General features: G+C 34.1%; 1 protein-coding gene across 3 annotated transcripts in view; it reads right to left on the bottom strand.

Moving 5' to 3' along the window:
- Nucleotides 1–20105, bottom strand: part of LOC145297504 (sodium-dependent noradrenaline transporter-like) — a 345266-nt gene that overhangs the window by 72612 nt on the left and 252549 nt on the right. For all 3 annotated transcript variants that reach the window (XM_080143402.1, XM_080143401.1, XM_080143403.1), the window contains exon 2: nt 11076–11511. In XM_080143402.1, coding sequence (XP_079999528.1) covers nt 11076–11430 — 355 coding nt within the window. In that variant the 5' untranslated portion in view covers nt 11431–11511. The remainder of the gene's footprint in view (nt 1–11075; nt 11512–20105) is intronic.

Genomic DNA, 20105 nt, shown 5'->3' with positions numbered 1-20105 from the left:
ATACGTTTATGGTTTTAAGAAAATAATAGAGCACTGCTTGGCTAGTGTCAATCTGTATGACTCCTATTTTTATTTCGCTTAAACAGATCAAATAGGATTACGAATTTTATTGTTATGATTTAATGAACTTAATGCATTTACGACCGATAAGTTACAGCTCTTTGTTGGAGATATTGACAGTGTAAGACTCTAAGAAAACAACCTTTGTAATAGCAGAGAAACTATGCGTCAGTACTAGAGAAACTTCACTAAATTCCTATATCCAGAAGAATTTAACCGATCAATATTAACCGGTGCCTGTCGAGCGTTTAGGAAGCAAATGCAGTTGATGCTAGCACAATTAGGAAATGGGTTCGTGGCGACAAAGATGTAGTCAAGGATGTTGCAATTGGGTGAAGATGGAAGGCTACGAGCCGGGGACAAATGTTAAGGAATACACACACACACACACACACACACACACACACACACACACACACACACACACACACAAACACACACACACATATATTATGGCTATGTACAAAGCAATTTTATACTTGTTCGGAAACATTTTAGATTGTGAAATAAAAAAATAAAAATGAATATGCCAACTAACCGATCGAAGCTCGATCAGCAGAGCTAAAACGAGTTTAATAATCACGTTTAAAAAAGGGGGGCAATTAATTGGAGATGAAAAAAGGGGGAACAAAACAAAACAAAAAAACGGGAAAACTAACTTTTAAATAGAAACCACATTAACCTTTTTTGTACCAATGTTCCTTAAATGGAACATAGTTTTCAACATACTATAGAAATTGTAATTTTGCTTTAAATTCAATTTTTATAAGTTATTTCTATTAAAGTAGCTTCATTTTACTCCAGATTTATGAAAACTTTTATAAATTATTTTTATAGTTAAAATAAATTGAATTTAAAATAGAGCTATAATCACTGTTTTTTCTGGATGAGAATTGGAAGGCCTGAAATAACCATAAAGCAACCTGAGAGAAGTTTTTGATCAAGAGGATATTTTTCAGCAGCAATCAAGGTTTGTATGTATGCTGTTAAAAATATAATACACCTAACAAAAAAATTGATATGAGAAAAATAAAAAAATGTTCCATTTATAAAACATTGGGAGGTTACTGCTCCAAAGGTAGCAACATATATCTTGTATTGTATTACTTAATACTGAACGTTTTATAAGGTATGCACTAAATATTTTTAAAATTATAGATATAAACTTTTATATTTCTGACAATATTCATCCTTTTTTTCATAGATGGATCCTCATAAATTTTATGGAAGAAAGACGACAAGAGTTTCTACACTTGCTGAAGCTCGTGAGGTAATTGAACAATCATCAGATCCTGCAGCCATTGTTGTGCTATCTCCTACTGCAGGAGATGCAGCAGATCAAGAAAGTGATATCGAGGAAATTCCCGAAGACCCGGAAGTTGAGTTTGAGCCGGTTGGAGAAATTGAAATAGAAGAAAATACGGAAAGCGAGTCTGATCACGAAATCCTGCCACTTCAAAAAAAAAAAAAGGAAACAGAATAGTAACATTGTTTGGAAGAAGAGTGCTATATTTAGCAAGCCAATGCAAGTTGGAAATGCCGTTATAGATCAGAAGCTTGAAAAACTTGAAGGACACCTTATGAAATTTGGAAGCTAATATTTTCTACCGAAATGTTGCAACATATAGTTTTTCAAACTAACCTGTATGCTAATAGGGATAAAAACGTTGAAAAATTCATAATATTAGAACATGAAATGGAACAATTTTTAGGGATCATCTTGTTATCAGGATATCATCTTGTACCACAAGAGAAGCTGTATTGGTCAACCCAGCCTGATTTTCGTGTAGAAATTGTTGCTAAAACTATGAGTAGAAACAGGTATCTTAAAATAAAAAAGTACTCACACTTTGCTGATAATCTGAAGCTTACTGCAGGTAATAAAATGAGTAAAATTTCACCATTATATGATATGATGAATGAAAATCTTGTGCAATTTGGTGTTTTTCACAAACTGCTCAATATAGATGAGTCAGTGGTTCCATATTATGGACGTCACAGTGCTAAAATGTTCATCAGAGGGAAGCCAATACGTTTCGGACATAAAATATGGTGTATTTGCGGCAATGATGGCTTTCCTTATCATATGAAAGTCTACCAGGGAAAGGAGGATAACCCTGAAAACTTGCCCCTTGGTACTAGGGTAATCAACGGCATGGTAGATGTTATAATGTCGAATACGGATTTTACTTGCCACAAATTGTACTTTGATAACTTTTTTACAAGCTACAACCTACTGTCTTAACTAGGTGATAAAAGTGTTAGAGCAACTGGAACAGTAAGAGAAACAAGAACATCTAATGCAACGAAAAAGCTCATCTGCAGCAAAATTCTCAAGAAAAAGGAAAGGGGATCTTTTGATTATTGTTATGATGGAAAAGTTTATGTTGCAAAATGGCATGACAACTCAATTGTAACAATCGCAAGAAATTGGGAAAACCATAAGCCTGTTCATAAGGTAAGACGTCGTGTCAAAGGGGGAGAAAAGCAGGTTCCGCAGCCGCATCTCGTACACTCTTACAATAAAGGAATGGGTGGTGTCGACCTAATGGATAGACTAGCTGAATCTTATCGACCTAGTATACGGGGTAAAAAGTGGTACTGGCCACTCTTCATCAATGTAATAAATTTGTCAGTGATAGCAGCATGGAGGCTTCACTGCAAAACCGATAAAAAAATACTCATTTGGAATTTCGCAGTCAAATCACACTGTGTTTGCTAAAGGCAGGACCACAACGTGGAAGAATATCTATGTCGGCTGGAACATTGCCCGCCAATGTAAGATTTGATGGAATGGATCATACATTAGGGTCCACAACACAAGGGAGATGCAAAGTGTGCAGCAAAAATACTAAAAATATGTGCAGAAAGTGTAATATTCGGTTAGATGCGGAGAGGGGAAAATTGTGTTTTGAAAAATATCATAAGAAACAATGAAAACATAAAATAAACACTTCTTTTCTTATATTTTAGATCTAGTATATTATACATGGAATTTTATTTTATAGCTTTATAAGAGATCACTTATTTTACAAAGGAATAAATTGTCAGAATTTCAATGTCGTTCACCTGTAACCTCCCAATGTTCCTTAAATGGAACACACAATAAAATAAAAAAATTGATATCGTATAAAGTTCAAATTTTATATATAAAGTCATTAAGCTATGGTGAACTCATATTTAAAAAATGAACGAAATCGTAAATCAAATGCTATGGTCGGTCAAAAAAAGGTTAAGCCCTAAGAGATACTCTTTCTGTTTACATAAAGAATGTTTCAGAGTCTTAATGTACATGGTGTCTAGAATTTTCAGATGATAAAAAGAGTTCGACTTACTATGAATGGAAAAAACTCAGCACTAAAAGTCGAAGCACAAATACGATTATTTATAAGTTGCTCTCCTATAGATGATCTATGGGTATTGTTGAAAACGTCCGAAGGTAGGAAATTCCATTCCGAATTTTGGATGGAACATGTTGTTTTACCCTGTTATCTAATCTTTTAGACGTTCGATCGACATAATGAACACAGTAGCTACATTTGAAGAAATAAATAATGGAATTGTTAGGTGGGGGGACGTTTTTACAAATTGAAGATAAAATGGGTTTACAAGTAAAAACAACTCGGGTAATTTATGCAAAGTAACATTGTTGTACGAAAGAAGATATTTGTTAGTAAACCTATCGCATATATTACTTCGCCAAGGTAGGCGTAGGCAGATAGGGCATTTGTCAATAGATGGCCGTTTAATTAGCGTCTATATACATGATTGTATCTAGTCATCAGACATTTGTCTTTCCGACCTTATCTATCGGAATATTATATATATATATATATATATATATATATATATATATATATATGTATGTGTGTGTATATATATGTGTGTGTGTGTGTATATATATATATTAATATATTAGGTTATAAAATAAATAATAATACGCATCAAACGTTGTTTTAAAATTAAATTCGTCAGAAACAAACGAAGATAGTAACAAGAGTATTTTTTTTTATAGAAATCGCTTCAGACACGGTATGAAGCCACTTAATGTAGAGAACTAAAATACTATTTCAAGCTGTAAAAACTAACTAACGCAATTCTTCCCCCTTTGTCCGAAACATTACTTATGATATGTGAGGACTAGAAGATAAAATAAGGGAACCCAGAGTTACAAAGCTGCTGAAAGTCAACCCAAATTCTACTTTCTAGTCTTTTCTAATGTTGGAATTAAAGTATAATTTCAAATATTTTGGAATTAACAAAGATTTTTGCATTTATGATATAATAATAGCCTCAATAATGGCAAATGTACTCTTTTATTGATATACGAGGCTCCTTTAATAAGTTTCCAGACTTTTTTGTACAGGCATTTAAAATTGTTGTAGACTCTTGAAAATTCAGTATGTTATTGCTGTACATCTTATGAGATGACTGACCAATTGTTATGATTTTAGGCTCGAACGAACATCTACAGCATGAATTGGAATACACCCTACTAAAGCCTGATTGTCACAGCTGATAAATTTAAAAATGCAATGTAGACGTGAGGACACTTGAGAAGAATGATATGCAATTAAATTCTGTTTTAAAATTTTAAAAATGCCACATAAACGTATGGAATGATTCAAACTGTGTTTGGACCATCTTGCATGAATCGAGCATCAGTGTTTGAGTGGCATATGAGATTCAACGAAGGCAGGGAGTCTGTGAGGGTTGGTGAGAGGTGAGGGAGGAGTAAGAAAGTCAGAACACCGGAGTTGATTAGCCAAAAAATAATTTCATGGATGAGGACCGTTGTGTGTCTATAGAGACAATAAGTGTTTGTTTGATGTCAGTGTGGGAACTGCGTACACACTTATTCACGAGGAACTGAAAGTCAGCACCAAAGTATACCTGGATGTGCTGAAGAATGTGGTAATCCCCTGGTGCAGTTGGCAGGAGGACTCGGCGCCAACCCACAAGTCCAAAGAGAGACAGGCTTAGCTTCAAAAGGAATGCGACGAATTTGTAACCATCTCTTACTGGCCCCTTCCTCGCCTGACCTGAACTCACTGGAATACTTCGTTTGGTCATACGTCGAGAACATCATCAACGCTTGTAGAAAAGGCATGCTCTCAGTTCCGGACATGTATCGAGGAGGTGATTGAGGCTGAAGGCGGCTACATAAAATAGATGTCAGCTCTATTACATGATCAAGTTTCCTGAATTGATTTTTTCAATAAAAGTTTAAAAATAAAGATGCAGTGTTGTTTTCTTTAGGGCGACACATTTATCATTCCACGCTGTAGTTGGATAGAAAAGCATTTGTAGGGTAACTAATATAAGAAACATATAAGGTCGGTTGTTCTCTGTTTATTCATCACTAGAAGTAAGTAATACCAGTTAGAGAAAATGGGCGGTTGGGATTACGATACTCTTGCTTCTCTTGACAAATATGCAATTTCGAATGAAAAGCATCAGCGAAAAAATACACCAGATTAAAAATGGTTTTATACAAACATGAAAGAAGTAAATTGACACTACTCTTATAATTAACTAGTAGGGAAACCCGGTATTCTCCGGGATTGAATGATGATCGACTAGCTTCACCCTTTCCATACTTTTATTGTCATTTAAATCGAGGAAATCGTCAATTTTTCAATCAAATCGATTGATTGTCTGCAATAGTTTTGGACGCATCGCGGTATATCAAAATAAACCATCACATGCCTCCCCGCAATGACCTAGTTTATAATACATTTTAGTTTACATTGTACTGTAGAGAATCTACAGTTGATTTCATAAAATTATTTTTATATGTCTTGAATTAAAGTTTAAACTGCAAAAGTCTAGTATCATGATTCAATTGTACAAACATTCATTAAGATGCGCCACAGTTTTACCAAAGAACCTACTGTTCATTTTATATAGTGGCCCTTTCTGCTTTTGCGACAATAAAATTTTTTAAAAGCAATTCTGGTGTTAGGTTGTATAAAGTGTAATCTTAAGTCAAAATTGGACTTCCTTCTTTAATCGAATTTTTTCGATTATTGATTTTCGATACTAATCGGAGGCATTACGACACAAAACTTATATAAGAACACACCCGGATATATAAAGTACATTTATGTAGATTTTTAAAAAAACTCGGCCCAGCATAGAGAACAAACACACACAGAGAAAGAGCCTTTTATATATGTTATGATAATGATGACTTCTGCTAAATGATCCTGATGAACCTATGCGAAATAGTATTGATTATTTTTAATCGTTGATTAATCGAAAAAAATCATTCAGCGATAGAAAATCGAATCCTAAATTTTGTAGTGATCTGATGTTGATTAGTTTACTTTTGATCTATCCCCATGATATGTCTCTTCTAAAACTATTATTATGTCTTTGATCCATGACATACTTAAATTGGTATATGTGAGAGATATATTAATATCTGATGCATTATCTCGGGTGGCTTGGTCATGCAAGGTTAATGGACAATGGAAGGATTCCAAAGTTTGAAACCACATCCATACAGGAATGCGTGTCCTTTATTTCTACATGGAGGTCACCACTTATCAAGGCCCGAAAGCCACTCGGTGATAAGGGTTATTGCGTGTACAGTAAATCTGTCTTCAAGGGAAACATTAGAGCACGTAACAGTAAGCCAACATCAGCTGGAGAATAGGTGTAAAACATGCTCCAAGAGTGAGGAGATAGACCAAGAGTGCATGGAGAAGAGACATCACAGACGGAAGAAGGCTACAATGACACTCGTAATTAAATACTACATCTAGCTTTAGCACCTGCAACAGAGCTTTCCGAATCAGGATAGGAATGTACAGTCAGAACATACGCTGTAATTGGCAGATGAGAGCACAGACCGCAGAGGGCTGCAACAGAGCTCCCACAAGCAGACGCCAACTACGTATGGAACATCTATAACAGAACCTGTTAATCCAGGTTATGCTTGCACAGTTTGACAATTTACCAACGGATTAATATGAAGTGTAGAACTCCATTTTTTTCTGAGAAAATTGATATCTGAAACAAACTAAAATGTCAACTATGTTTCAACCTCTATAGTGTTTTGTACGGGTCCAGATGCTGGCGGTCGGAGAAGACGGCAGAAATTTTAAGCAATTATGTGGGATGTCTATTTACGTCTTGTAGTCTATACTTACTTTCAAAGAAAAGAAACTCGAATTTCCTGAATGTATACCGTTGTAATGGATATGAAAACATTCAGATTTCCCCTCACAAGAATATGATTGACCGATGTAAGCCATGAATACCGATGAATATAACAGTTGAAAGATACGGCGAGTATCCAAACTTAAACAAATTACTACCTACAACTATGAACAATCGTTCATTAAAGCGACTTTCTAGATTGTATTACCTGATTATTGTTGCAAAGACCACCTAACTCCTTTAAACAAATATATACCTATAGAGGGTACAGAATAAATAGCAATTTGTAATTCCTAATTTTATATAGTGTGTGATGATTAACGCGAATTATGTTTTTGTGATACTTATGCATCTCTGTTACAACACTGAAATATTAACGTTATTATTTAGAAAGCCATCCTTAACATGGGTGTAACTTTCTCTGGCAACGAACACGCTTTACCTTCAATCTAAAGCAGGCAAAGAATAAAAAAAAAAACAACTCGCTTTTTTTTTGTAACAACGACATTTATTTACTTAGTGTTACCGCCATGACGTCACTCACGTGATCTCAAACGTTCGCTTGAACGTAATCTACGCCTCTAACGTTATCTCGAACGTGTTCCACGTCGCTCACTTGATCATTCTCTTTCTCTTTTTTATAGTCTTTTTCTTTACCGGTTACGTCGTTTCGCACGCATTTGCATACGCGCGTTCGCGCTATGTTATATGGGGAGAGGTGGGTGTTTTGTAACTAATCTTCATTTTCACCTAACATTTTGATAAACAAATATATCATAAAAGTTGAATTTAACTTGAAATACTATTAAAAAATAGTGCGATAACATAAATGCGTAAGTGCAATGTATTCGTTATATCAGACACAGAGGAAAGGAAGAAGCTCGTTTTTCAGTTTTAAACAAAAAAACCCTTTATATCTGGTATTTCCAACAGCGCATTTTGTAAATATTTACACAGTTTATTTCTCCTTCTCCGGCCACGTGTGACTTTTCGTCTCTACTGTGATGTTATCCACGTGTCTCAAACACGTGCTTCTCTCGTCACGTATTGAACACCACTTTCCTGAACACCGGCCACGCCTCGAACACGTCTTCATTGAATACCTGTATCCTGTTATCGCTGCTGTAACGTCACTTTGCGCACCCGGCTTGGTCATTTGCATATCTTTATGCTGTTGCTACTTCTTTCAGCGTCAGCAGCGCTGTTATATAAGCACCCATTTTTATAACAAAATTTTATTAAAATAAAGAAAATAATATGATGCATTAAAGTAGTTAAATATGTTCTTATTCATGCTGCATCCGGTATGTATGACGAGGGTGTTTTGTAACTATTCTGTACGTTAACCTAAGATTTTAATTAACAAATATACTGTAAAAATTGAATCTTTAAGTTACTATTAAAATAATACGTTAAGGTAAGCATCGTTTTTTTTTTAATTTTTCATGAATAAATCTGTATTATTAGAATAGACTAAGGAAATAATATGATAAATTAGAATAGTTAATGAAAATATCAAAAAATAGAATTGAAATGTTGTTATTATCAACGCACGTATACCTTTCATGCTAATCAAATTATATTTAGTCGGTCGCACGATTCGAACCAGTAGACACGAGTCAGATTAATATTTGCTACCATATTAGTAGAAGAAACACGCAACGAAGCGAGCAACCTACAGAAGATATTATTTAGAAGAAACAGCTTATTTTGCAGACATGTATATAATTAAGTTTTTCAGATGTTTTAACTTGTGGGGTATTTCATTCTGGTCTCCAGATAATGTCGGGTAATCAGGAGAGAATACGTAACATTTCGGAGCCTACCTATTTCTGCAGACTTATATATATTAGAGTTTATCGCTTTTTCCTTGTAGGGTAATCCATTCTGACATACAGATAATTTAGGGTCATCAGGAGAGAATACGTACAGTTTCGGGGCCTATCTCTCTACCTTTTTTCGCGTTTCTCACTGATCTGATATCCCATTATCTGAATTGCATTTAATTGAACTGGCCAATAGACTCAAAACGGGACGTTTAATGATTTCAGCGTTTTCCGCCTCGATCAACGGTTCAGTCTCACGTAACGTAAAAAAATAAAAGGATTGAGTCTCTCACACTTGCGGAGTTAAGAAGCGCTCGTATCGAAAAAAAAAGAAGGAAAATAAACCACTTAATAAGATAAATATAGATGTATACATGAAATTAGTATGTAAATATATACAATAAAAATATAAATAACTAAATAAAATTCAATAAATAATTATGTATATAAAAAATGAATAATGAAAAAAATAGATAAATAATAATAAATGAGAATAAAATATAAAACAAAAATAGAAAAAATCTCGCAAATGGGTGTCATCTTTCTCTATCGTCTTTTTTTCCTTGATTAGTATCTTCGTCAATCTCTTTCCACTATATACAATACAAATTTTGTATAACACGGCTGCATTCTTCCAACCATTGATCATATTTGCCGGTAGAAATTCTGAGTTGTTTGATCTCACCCACTGTCTCAATTGCTTGGATATCCTCAGCACTGTGGCTTTCGTCCTGGCCTTGATTTTCTGACGTTTTATCTTTTGTAACAGATCACCGCGAATGAGTCCTTAAAAGAGTAGTGCATCCCATTTTATTTGGCGAATGTTTAATCCTTTTTAGGGATTAGATTTCAGTCCACAGATGCATAGAAATTCCGTAGGTTTTTTTTTTTTACTTATTATCCGTTATTCTGTCTGCGTCGTTTTCCAATAGTTCAAGTTTGATCCTCACTCCTTTTCAGAAGATACTGAGGGTATTTTCTTATATTTTTGTATGTTTTATAAACTCTAGATTTCTGGCTCGATAAGTCTTCTTTTAACTATAATCCGATTGCTTTAAGTAAGATGCCTAGTTGAGCAACTATGCGAGAGGCCAAAAACTAACCTATTTAATTAAGTCAAGTCGGAATGTGGGTTATATTTAATATAATTTAGTTTTATACAAAGGAAGTAAAATAGGACTTGACACTTTGACAGAATTCAGATACTTCTGGTTTTTAGACAACAGGTTTAGAAATCAACTAATAAAAATACGCTAAATCTTAAAGTATTTTAAAGTGTTTTAAAGGCACAATATGGGCATGATCCTCAACAAAAAATATATTGAATAAAACATTCGGATGTAGAATTTGGTCATATAGAGCATTCATATTAATCAGCTATGCATGGTTCAGCATAAATAACAATTTTCTTTTCCTTTTTAATGCCTAATTATAAATGGTGATTAAGACTGTGACAACAGAATATTCTTTTCATGCTTTTGATTCTCAAGTTCAAGTGAAAATTGAATAAAAAAATTTTAAAAAGTATATATCCGACACAGTAAGACACAGTCAATCAACCGAGAACCACATCAGTCTATATAAAAACAGATAAGATATTAACGGATATATACTCAAAAGTCAAAACAATGAAAAGAATATGCTGTTGTCACAGCCCTAGTGATGATTACTATCAATTATGTTTGTTTTTAATTTAATGAATTTAACTGAATTACAGTAGATTGAGAAAATAATACGATGCATTAAAATAAAGAAAAATGTATAAAATATAGAATTGAAAAAGTTGTTATTTATGCCGCATTTTGTATGTAGTTTACTGGGACATATCACGTACTTTCGTTCACATCAAAATAGAATCGTTCTTCTCTCGTTCACATGCAACTTTTCAGTACAATTTTAAGAATCAATTCAGTAGCTTTTGTGTAATCCTGTTGATAAATGAAACACAATAGAAACACGAGTAAAACAAATATATCCCCTTGGCCCCTTTTTAGGGATTTTTAATAAAGAAACCCAACTTACCTCCACCATTCCGATAACAAAGGTAAGGGAATCGCCATACATTCGCAAGATCGACGGCGAATCCAATGATTGAGAGCAAAAAGTCTATTGTTCCTCCCCAAGTCTCCCGCTCCAGGTCAACCTCTATCTTGTGGTGATTTTCCGCATCTTTCGCCTTTTCCAGCTCCCCGCCGTTCGGCGACCCGCATAACACCGAGGTCTTTTCATGGCACTCATTGCTATCCCCGAGGCACTTGTCTGTGGTCGAGGACACGACGACTAGCGTCAGTAACGGTCCATTGATCCGTTCTTGGTTTTCTCCAGCACTTTCCGAAGAATTCTGTTTCGTTCGGAGTTCAATGTCGTGTCTGTTCATTTGGTCGATGATCCGTTCCTCGCCGTCGGCTTTAGTTGCGCTGACAGTTGGTTGGATGCTCACAGAACGATTCTCTTTGCCCTTTGAAAAGAAGAGAAGAAAAGTATATTAGTTTTCAGAAACCTATGTCATAATGTTTTTTATGGGGCAAGCTGACGCACCTATTCAGAGACTATAACTTTTGTTATATCTAACATGTGCTTAGGGTAGGGATTCGAGCCATTCATTTGGCCACTTGTTCTAATCTTTACAATCAGTCCGATAGAAACTGGGTCATTTTATATGGCTGAGTTATTCGCTCTGGATAGTCCTAGAGGATCAACCATCGCATAACTTATCTTCCCTCATCGAGGTGGAATAAGTTTGTTGTTTATTTTCTGACCCAGTCGTCATAAGTTCTTATTTATAAACATAAACTATAAAAAGAAAAAATGATTTAAATATTTAAAAACCCTTTTGATATATTTAAAATAATCTAATTCGTAAAACTCGCTATATCTGTCTGTGTGTTTGTCTCTATTTTTCAAAGTGAATCTCCGAGACGCCAGATCGTTAGATCAGTCAAATGCATTTTCTGGGGACTGTTCTGTTATGGCTTTTTAACTGGTAAAAATAACTGATAAAGGGTCAAAATTTAAAAAAAAAATGGAACTTGGCAGGCACAAGTCAACTTGCGCAAATATACATTTATACGTTAAAGTTGTTTTTCATAATTTCTCATCCGCCTGACTATAGATCAAGCAGTAACGACTAAGGCTGGAGAGAACATGTTTTGGTTTCAATTCTAGCTAATTGCACCCGTCTTATTTATTGTATACATTTAAAATCACTACTATATATTGGGTTCAATATAATAAACAATAAGAGAATTGGCTATATAATAACAAATACGAACTCTGCATGAATTAATGTATCATATATAAGCGTATTTTACGACCGGGCAACGCCGGGCGCCTTGATAATCACAAATTTAGAGAACGATGTTTCAAAATGTCTTCAATTTTTATTCCGCGCGAATGAATCAGAGGGGGTTGCAAATTGTTATGATGACTGAACTCGTGCATTAATGACCTGAAAGTTGCATCTCTTTGTTATAGGTATTGTGTCGTAAAACTCGAAGAAAACATGACTCAGATACAAATATCCGTCACTGAATTCCTGGCAAAAGTGCATTAATAATAATAATGACTACCGATGCCCCCATTCAGTCTCGAAATACAAAGGATACCCCCTGTAAGACAAGGGTTGCGTAATCCTCACCCACACCTCTCCTGAATCGACACTGCTTGAGTCCACTGGCAAGGATTAGTCCAGGACGACTGGAAACATTGCCAAGATAAGCGGAGAGCACATACAGCACCTGGAAGTCCCAAATGGTCACCCATTTAGTATTGACCAAGCTCAATGTTTCCTAACTTCGGTGATCTAGCGAGAACCAGTGTGTCAACGTGATTATGCGTAATGACTATGTACAAAAATAAATTCTTGAACACAAACGGTTACTCGTTTTAATGGTACCACTCTCCTCTTCGTAGCTCTTCAAATTATTGAGTAAAAAAAAGGTGTTACTTTTGGAACAACTATCATATCCCAAATATTTTATCTCTATTTATAAATAAAAAGCACTTTGTATGTGTGTATGTTGAGAGGGCCGTTCTCTGTGGACTCTAAAACGACTGGACCGATTTTTATGAAATTTCACACAAGTATACTTTTTGTATGTGGGTGCGTTCATAAGTATCGATAATCGTTAATCGATAATCGAAAATCATATTAAAGAAGAAACAGTCCGATTTTGAACAAAGTTAACAGCTTATGAAGCCTAACATGACAAGTGCATTTGAGAATGTTTATTACCCAGAAGTAGAAAGTCTCAGAATATAAAGTAAACAGTGGGCTTTTATAAGAGAGGGGTTAGGGTTCGAAATCAATGTTTCTGTTTAGAACACAAAGAACGATTATACTTTTGCATCTTAAACTTTACTACAAAAAATCATATAACAATATTTTTTCCATAAAATCAATAGTAGGTTGTTTTTTATATGACACGGGCGCGTTCGAAATTAATGTTTCTATTTAGGGCACATTTGAACCATGATACTTGACTTTTGAATTTTAAACTTTAATTCGAGCCATCTTTCTTCTATAACATAGATCCCAAACTTTTGTGTGTTTGTTTGTTTATTTATTTGTAGGAATCTGACTAAACCGGTATCGTTTTTAACTTCCAACTACCAGACGACAAATATCGAAAAATTGGCCAAAAACATTAATTCTTTCACCCTCAACTGGGTACTTTTCTACTGGGAGGGTTGCTTTTTTCGCCGATATTTTCGAAAGTCATCCCCTCTTTTCGATTGACTAGCCTTAATTTAAACATTCGTCACTTTCAGTTTGGGGATGAAAACAACGGCAAATACTTCCTGTGTGTTTTTTCACGTTCCTTTCCTTCCTTCTTTGTGGTAGGGAGTGAACCTTCCCGCCTACTACCTTTTTTTATTTGCTCAGCACACACCTCCAAGCACCTGGGCAATAGCAATGTAGACTAAAATGTATTATGGACTAAGTCGTTGCGAGGAGGCATGTGAAGTTTTCTTGGGTTCCCAACTAGAGCAGACAATCAGTGTGCAATTTCATCGATTTTGATGACAATAAGGTACGGTGTGGAACATTCGTTGATCCTTATTCAATCCCGGCGAACGCCGGAACTTCCCGCTAGTGGTTCATAATAAAGTGTTCAGCCAGAGCGATTTTCCAATCCCCTCTCCCACGCCCCTGGAACCTTGAGATAGATTCTTGTTTACAGAAAATCATTCACAATCGTTCGTTTCTTACATGAAGTTTTGCATCGTGTTTCTAATCTAGAATTTGTCGCAAACCCTAAACTAAATCATATATGATCTCACGAACATTGATAGATTGTTGATGTATCGCGCCAGCTTCTAACTGTTAACATCTGCCACCTGGTGCTTGATAAAGGAAGCTGGCAGTCGTTCGTAGTGAGGATCTTTCAAAACCCTCTTGTTCCTCTGCTTTGTGTCAGAGAGGAACAACAAACGAGGACTTCGTAAAAAAAGTAAGGCCTGTGCGATCGAAAGTGACGTCACGCTAGTAGGTGCACGCAAGCGACATCTGTTGAACACTGACACTGTAACGTTTAGAAGATAAACGAAACTTAGTGAGCATTATTTCTACAATTGTCATGCCATAACAGGGTAGATCGATTAGGGAACTGTGGTAATCTATTAATAATTACAGTTGAGATTAACAGGCTTCATGTTTTGACAAGCTTCCGGGCTTGACCTTTATTCCTGATCTGAAATAGAACATATACATCAAATCCGTTTCCAAGGCCACTGGAAAAATGATGGGTCTCACTGCTGATGCAATTCTCTACCTATAAAAGAGCCAGGTATATTCAAGGATGGAGTTCTGTCGCCACATCTGGGCAGGAGCTGATAGTCTCGTAGGGGATGTCCTTTTCTCTTCCCTATAACCTCTTTCTTACAGAAGAGATGTTGTGAGTCTGTCTCTGCGTTATCGTTATTTTCATGGCAAGCGTTCGTCTGAACTTCAATCTATGGTCCCTCTTGCCAAACATTCACGAGAAACACTCGTCTAGCTGACAACACTATCAATAATTTCCCCCACTCTTAATATGTGTCTAAACCTAAACGTAGATTCCATGAACAAACTTTCTTTCTTAGGACTTCACGCCTGTGCAACTGTCTTCCGTTTGCCTGGTTTTCAGCTGACTACAATATGGTTGTCTTCAAGTCCAACTTAAACAAGTTCTTGATCAGCCGTTCCACTTAAGTTAACAAATTTACCGAATTTCCATTATTAACGATTACTATATTGTCCACTACTGTACACTCTTTAGTCCTTATCCTCGAGTGGCCTTTGGGTCTTGCTAAGTGATGATGCCAATGCAAAAACAAAAAAAATGAGACAATATTTTTCGTGGATCATTATTGTGATGAAATAACATTAAAAGCTGAGAAGTGACAATATTTCCGGTTATTTTCCAGTGATCAGTGAAAAGTTTAGACCGAAAATGTGCAAACGTTATTCAATCTTTTTTCCCAAATCGAAATAGTTTCATTATTATTATCACTAAATCAAATCCAAATAAATAAAGATCATAAATAATCAATGAAAAATATTTACTTGCAAAAGCGAAATGAATAACACGGATAAGCTTTTCCTATGTTTTTTCAAGTTGAATTCAAACTGTGTTATTTTCAACTGAGGACATTACATTGATTTTGTAGTTAGATCTCGATGCGATTCAAATTCACGCAAACAAGGAATGGCTTGAATAGCTGCCCTCTTTCATTCTCTGCTTCGTTAAGAAATACTCTCCTCTTCACTGCTAAAAGCAAGTTTTCACATGAACGTGTTAACTCAATATCTTTTAAGCGAAGAAACTCGTTATAAATCCCAAACCCTACAAGGCGATGCGAAAGCCTATAAAACAGGAAAATATTCAGCGTTCCCCAGAGATTAAAGCCTGCGCATCTCGAAGGACAAAAAATAAAAAAAAGGAAAAACGTATGCATACTCCTCGCAGGTAACAGAAAAGGAGCGCTTCACGGCTCATATATAAGATCCACCACTTTTACGCACATCTACACACGCACTGATAGAATAAGGTAAACCAACACTCACACACGCAGCTCCATGCTGCCTATTATTCACATATTCACGTACAAAAACACGAGTCGTTTAAACTTCCTCAATTAAAATCTCTTTTATTTTCATGTAAACTTAGTCATATATATATATTAGTTTTTTTTATTTAATCATGTTTTCCATTGACTTTTCTTTTTCACAATTCTGATGATATTAAATTTAGCACTTACTGAATGGTGACCTCACTTTTGTTTAAATTGTTCATTATTTTCTATTTAATGTTTCATTTTCTTCCTTCGGTATAACTAAATTTTTATAAACAATTTTTTTTTACAAAGGATTCACCACTTATCAAAGCCCGGATGTCACTCGAGGATAAGGGTTATTGAGTGTATAAGTCATTGAGACAATAGTGTTGTAATCGTTCGTAGTGGAAATTTGGTATAATTTGATTATTTAAGGGGACGGTTCAACAAAAAACTTGTTTGCGTTGGACTTAAAGACAACCATATTATAGTAAGCTGGAAAGCAGACCAGCAGAACAGAGTTTCACCGGTGAGCAGTTCTAGAAAAGAAGCTTTATTCATGGAATCTACGTTTAGGTTTAGGCACAGCGGAGGGAATTATTGTTAGCGGTTGTAGAAGACGAGATTTTGTGACAGTTTGGCAAGGGGCTCATAGATTGAAGCTTAGACGAGCACTTGCCATGAAAATAACGATAGTAGAGGCAGACTATTAACTGTCAGCGTAGTTCTTAGCAATACCTAATACTATCGTCGTTCAAAATGGACTCTGCCTAGGCCATAGACCATGTCACAATTTAATTACAATGAAACAGAATACAACACAGAACGTTGTTCATTTTAATAATAAAATAAAATAGTTATTTCCCTCCCAGAACTTTCTACTGTAGTAATATTTAAGTTGTCCACTGTTTATTTTTATTATTTAAGCACGTGTTCTTATTTATTATTTAAGCGTGTGTTCTTTTTCTTAATTCATCATAAATATTCACCAGTGCTCGTTTAAATTCTTAACAGATCTTGTAAATAGTATCTTTTTCATGAGTTGCCTTAATTCAAACGCATTTTTGTTCATTAATCATTTCTCGTTTCATAGTTTATTTTATCTCACAATGTATTTGATCAATTTTATATTCGACATATTTAATCGTTTTTTATTCGACGTTTAATCGATTTTATATTCGACATATTTAATCGATTTTATATTCGATATCTTTATTCGATTTTATATTCGACATATTTAATCGACTTTTTATTCGATATGTTTAATCGATTTTATATTGGGCATATTTAATCGATTTTATATTCGCCATATTTAATCGATTTTATATTTGACATATTTAATCGATAGAAACACACATTCACATAAATGTTTTAACTTAAAAATAAAATAATTTCGTGTTGTAAGGGGTTGTTTTGAAAAAACTCTAAAGTAACAAAATATTAATAGACTTTTTTTCCTTTTAGGAGTTATTTTTAAAAAGGGGAATCCCGTCGCGTTGTGGTTAAGATGTTTGTCTGCGACATTGTTTTCGCACTAATTCTCTTAGAAATGGTCTGAATACTCTCATCACATAAACAAAGTTCTTAATAGTATTACTTATATTCTTCTAACCATATGCTTTTAGAATTAAGTAACCAACAAGGTTGAAATGTCATTACACAAAGAAACAAAACTACTTGCAACTAAAGTTTATTTAAATATCATTGTGTGTTATTCTTAAATGACACAAACATACTTTGTTTATGATCCTAAATTTAGGTGAAGCAAGTCGCAGACAAAGGTTGTGCTAAAAACATTTTTTACATAACCAAAAATATTTTGGAGTCTGGTTAAACGATCCTGTCGTTTTAAGCAAAAATCTTGGATCGATTTTATCGTAACTTTAACACCTGATGATAAACAACGTATTAATATAATTATTGAGTATTTTTATATGAAACGGGAAGATAGTTTGATTTGTAATAATTCTCTCTCTCTCTCTCTCTCTTCCCTCTCTCTCCCTCTGTCTCTGTCTGTCTGTCTGTCTGTCTGTCTCTCTCTTTCTCTCTCTCTCTCTCTCTCTATATATATATATATATATATATATATACATATATATGTCGAGAAATAAAAAGGAACAAACCGAGTTATGTGTTCATCAACGTTTCGTCTTCATTTCGAGACTTCCTCTGGATGACATGAAGATAAAACTTTGATGAACACATAGCTCGATTTGTTTCTTTTTATTTCTCTATTTCGTCGGAATACTATTTCCATATTTCTCATCATATGTATATGCATATATATGTATAAGCATATATGTATATAATGCTGAGTTTTTGTCACACTAACATTAATATTAAAAGCCTACATTTTTATTTAAATTTTTTAGAACGAACTTCTTAATATACTTAGTCATGGATATGCGAACCACTTCTATAAATGTTTAGTAATTTGCATATTCCTTTGAAAAACGGACTTTCATTTATTAACGAGAACGAAATGTTAATTCTGTCGTTGTACTTTATTCACTTTTTAGGTAGATTTACGGACAAGCACAACTTTATCGGTTTTGCTAACCAGAAATCCAATAGTGTAATCATTTACAGCCTTTTCCTCTATGCGTTAAGCTACTACGAAATAAGTCCATATGTGCGTATCGGCAATTCTATCCGACATTTCTTTGTTTACATATCTGTGCGAGAGTGGGTGGCTGTTTCCTTTGCACGTACGCGCACATACGATGATGTCTTGGTTAAAACTAAACAAGAAATCGTACGCATCAACAGTTGGTTCGTACATATGTTTATGTCCTGGCAGATGATCAGTTTACCTTTTTTTTCCAATTTTATATTTATTTTCCTTTGCACACTTGGTTTCGTTCAGTGTGCTCCAGGGAAAAGGCCAAAGGAAGACAGAAATAGAAAAAAAGAGTATAAGAATAAGCTCTTTGCTTGATGGGAATTATTTGCACGTTTAAGTTTATATATATATATATATATATATATATATATATATATATATATATAAATATATATACATATATATATATATATATTACTGGAAACTAGCTGACGGAAACATCGCCATTAATGTGTAACAATATATTAACGCTTATGTAAAAACAAATTAAGTGTATATTCTGCTCTCTTTCGGTAGTGAGCACTTTTCTACTAACCTCGTTAAACTACATTGGTTACGTAAGCTCTGGAAAACAATAAATTGGTTACGTAACCTCTGGAAAACAATAACCTCAGATTATATATATATATATATATATATATATATATATATATATATATATATATATATATATATAATCAACATCCAAATGAATGCTTTGACGATAATTACGGTTTTAAAAAGGCGAGCAATTAAAAGATACATCTGCCTTACTTAAAATTTACTAGGTTTATTTATGGTGTCCGTTACATAGTAAAAACACCCACCCAATACTTTTGCTGATGAGAAGACTTTGTTTAAAAAAAACTATATATCAAAATTATGTCTGTGGCTTAATATCTATCACAATAGAAACATCGTTTCTGAAACGATCGTACAAATTATTGACTTTGTTGTTGTTCCTTCTTATGAAACAGATTTTTAATTTTTAATTCTAATTTGAATTTTAAATTGTCAATCACATTACTATATATATATATATATATATATATATATATATATATATATATATACAAACACACACCTATATTTTCAAGGACAAGAGTTCATATATATTATATATATATATATATATATATATATATTTAATTTGAATTAAATTAAATAAAATACGCATCAAGTGCGCTTGAAAGCCAAATCACAACGTAATATTAGGAAAGTAAACAAATATGCGTATTTTATTTTACACACTTATATTATTTATTTAATATATACTTTGTTTTTAATAAACCGTTATTTTCGTTTTCTTTTTGTTTGTCTTTTACTTCGTACCACGGGTAGAGTTAATGTGATCCGCATTAAATAAGCTTGTATTCTTCAAATTGCAACATACAAATAACATACAAATAAAT

Source organism: Euprymna scolopes, chromosome 18 (genome assembly GCF_053919585.1).
Source record: "Euprymna scolopes isolate OS-2025 chromosome 18, ASM5391958v1, whole genome shotgun sequence".
NCBI lineage: Eukaryota > Metazoa > Mollusca > Cephalopoda > Sepiida > Sepiolidae > Euprymna > Euprymna scolopes.
The sequence above is the reverse complement of the archived record's forward strand: the minus strand, read 5'-3'. Positions and strand labels throughout refer to the sequence as shown.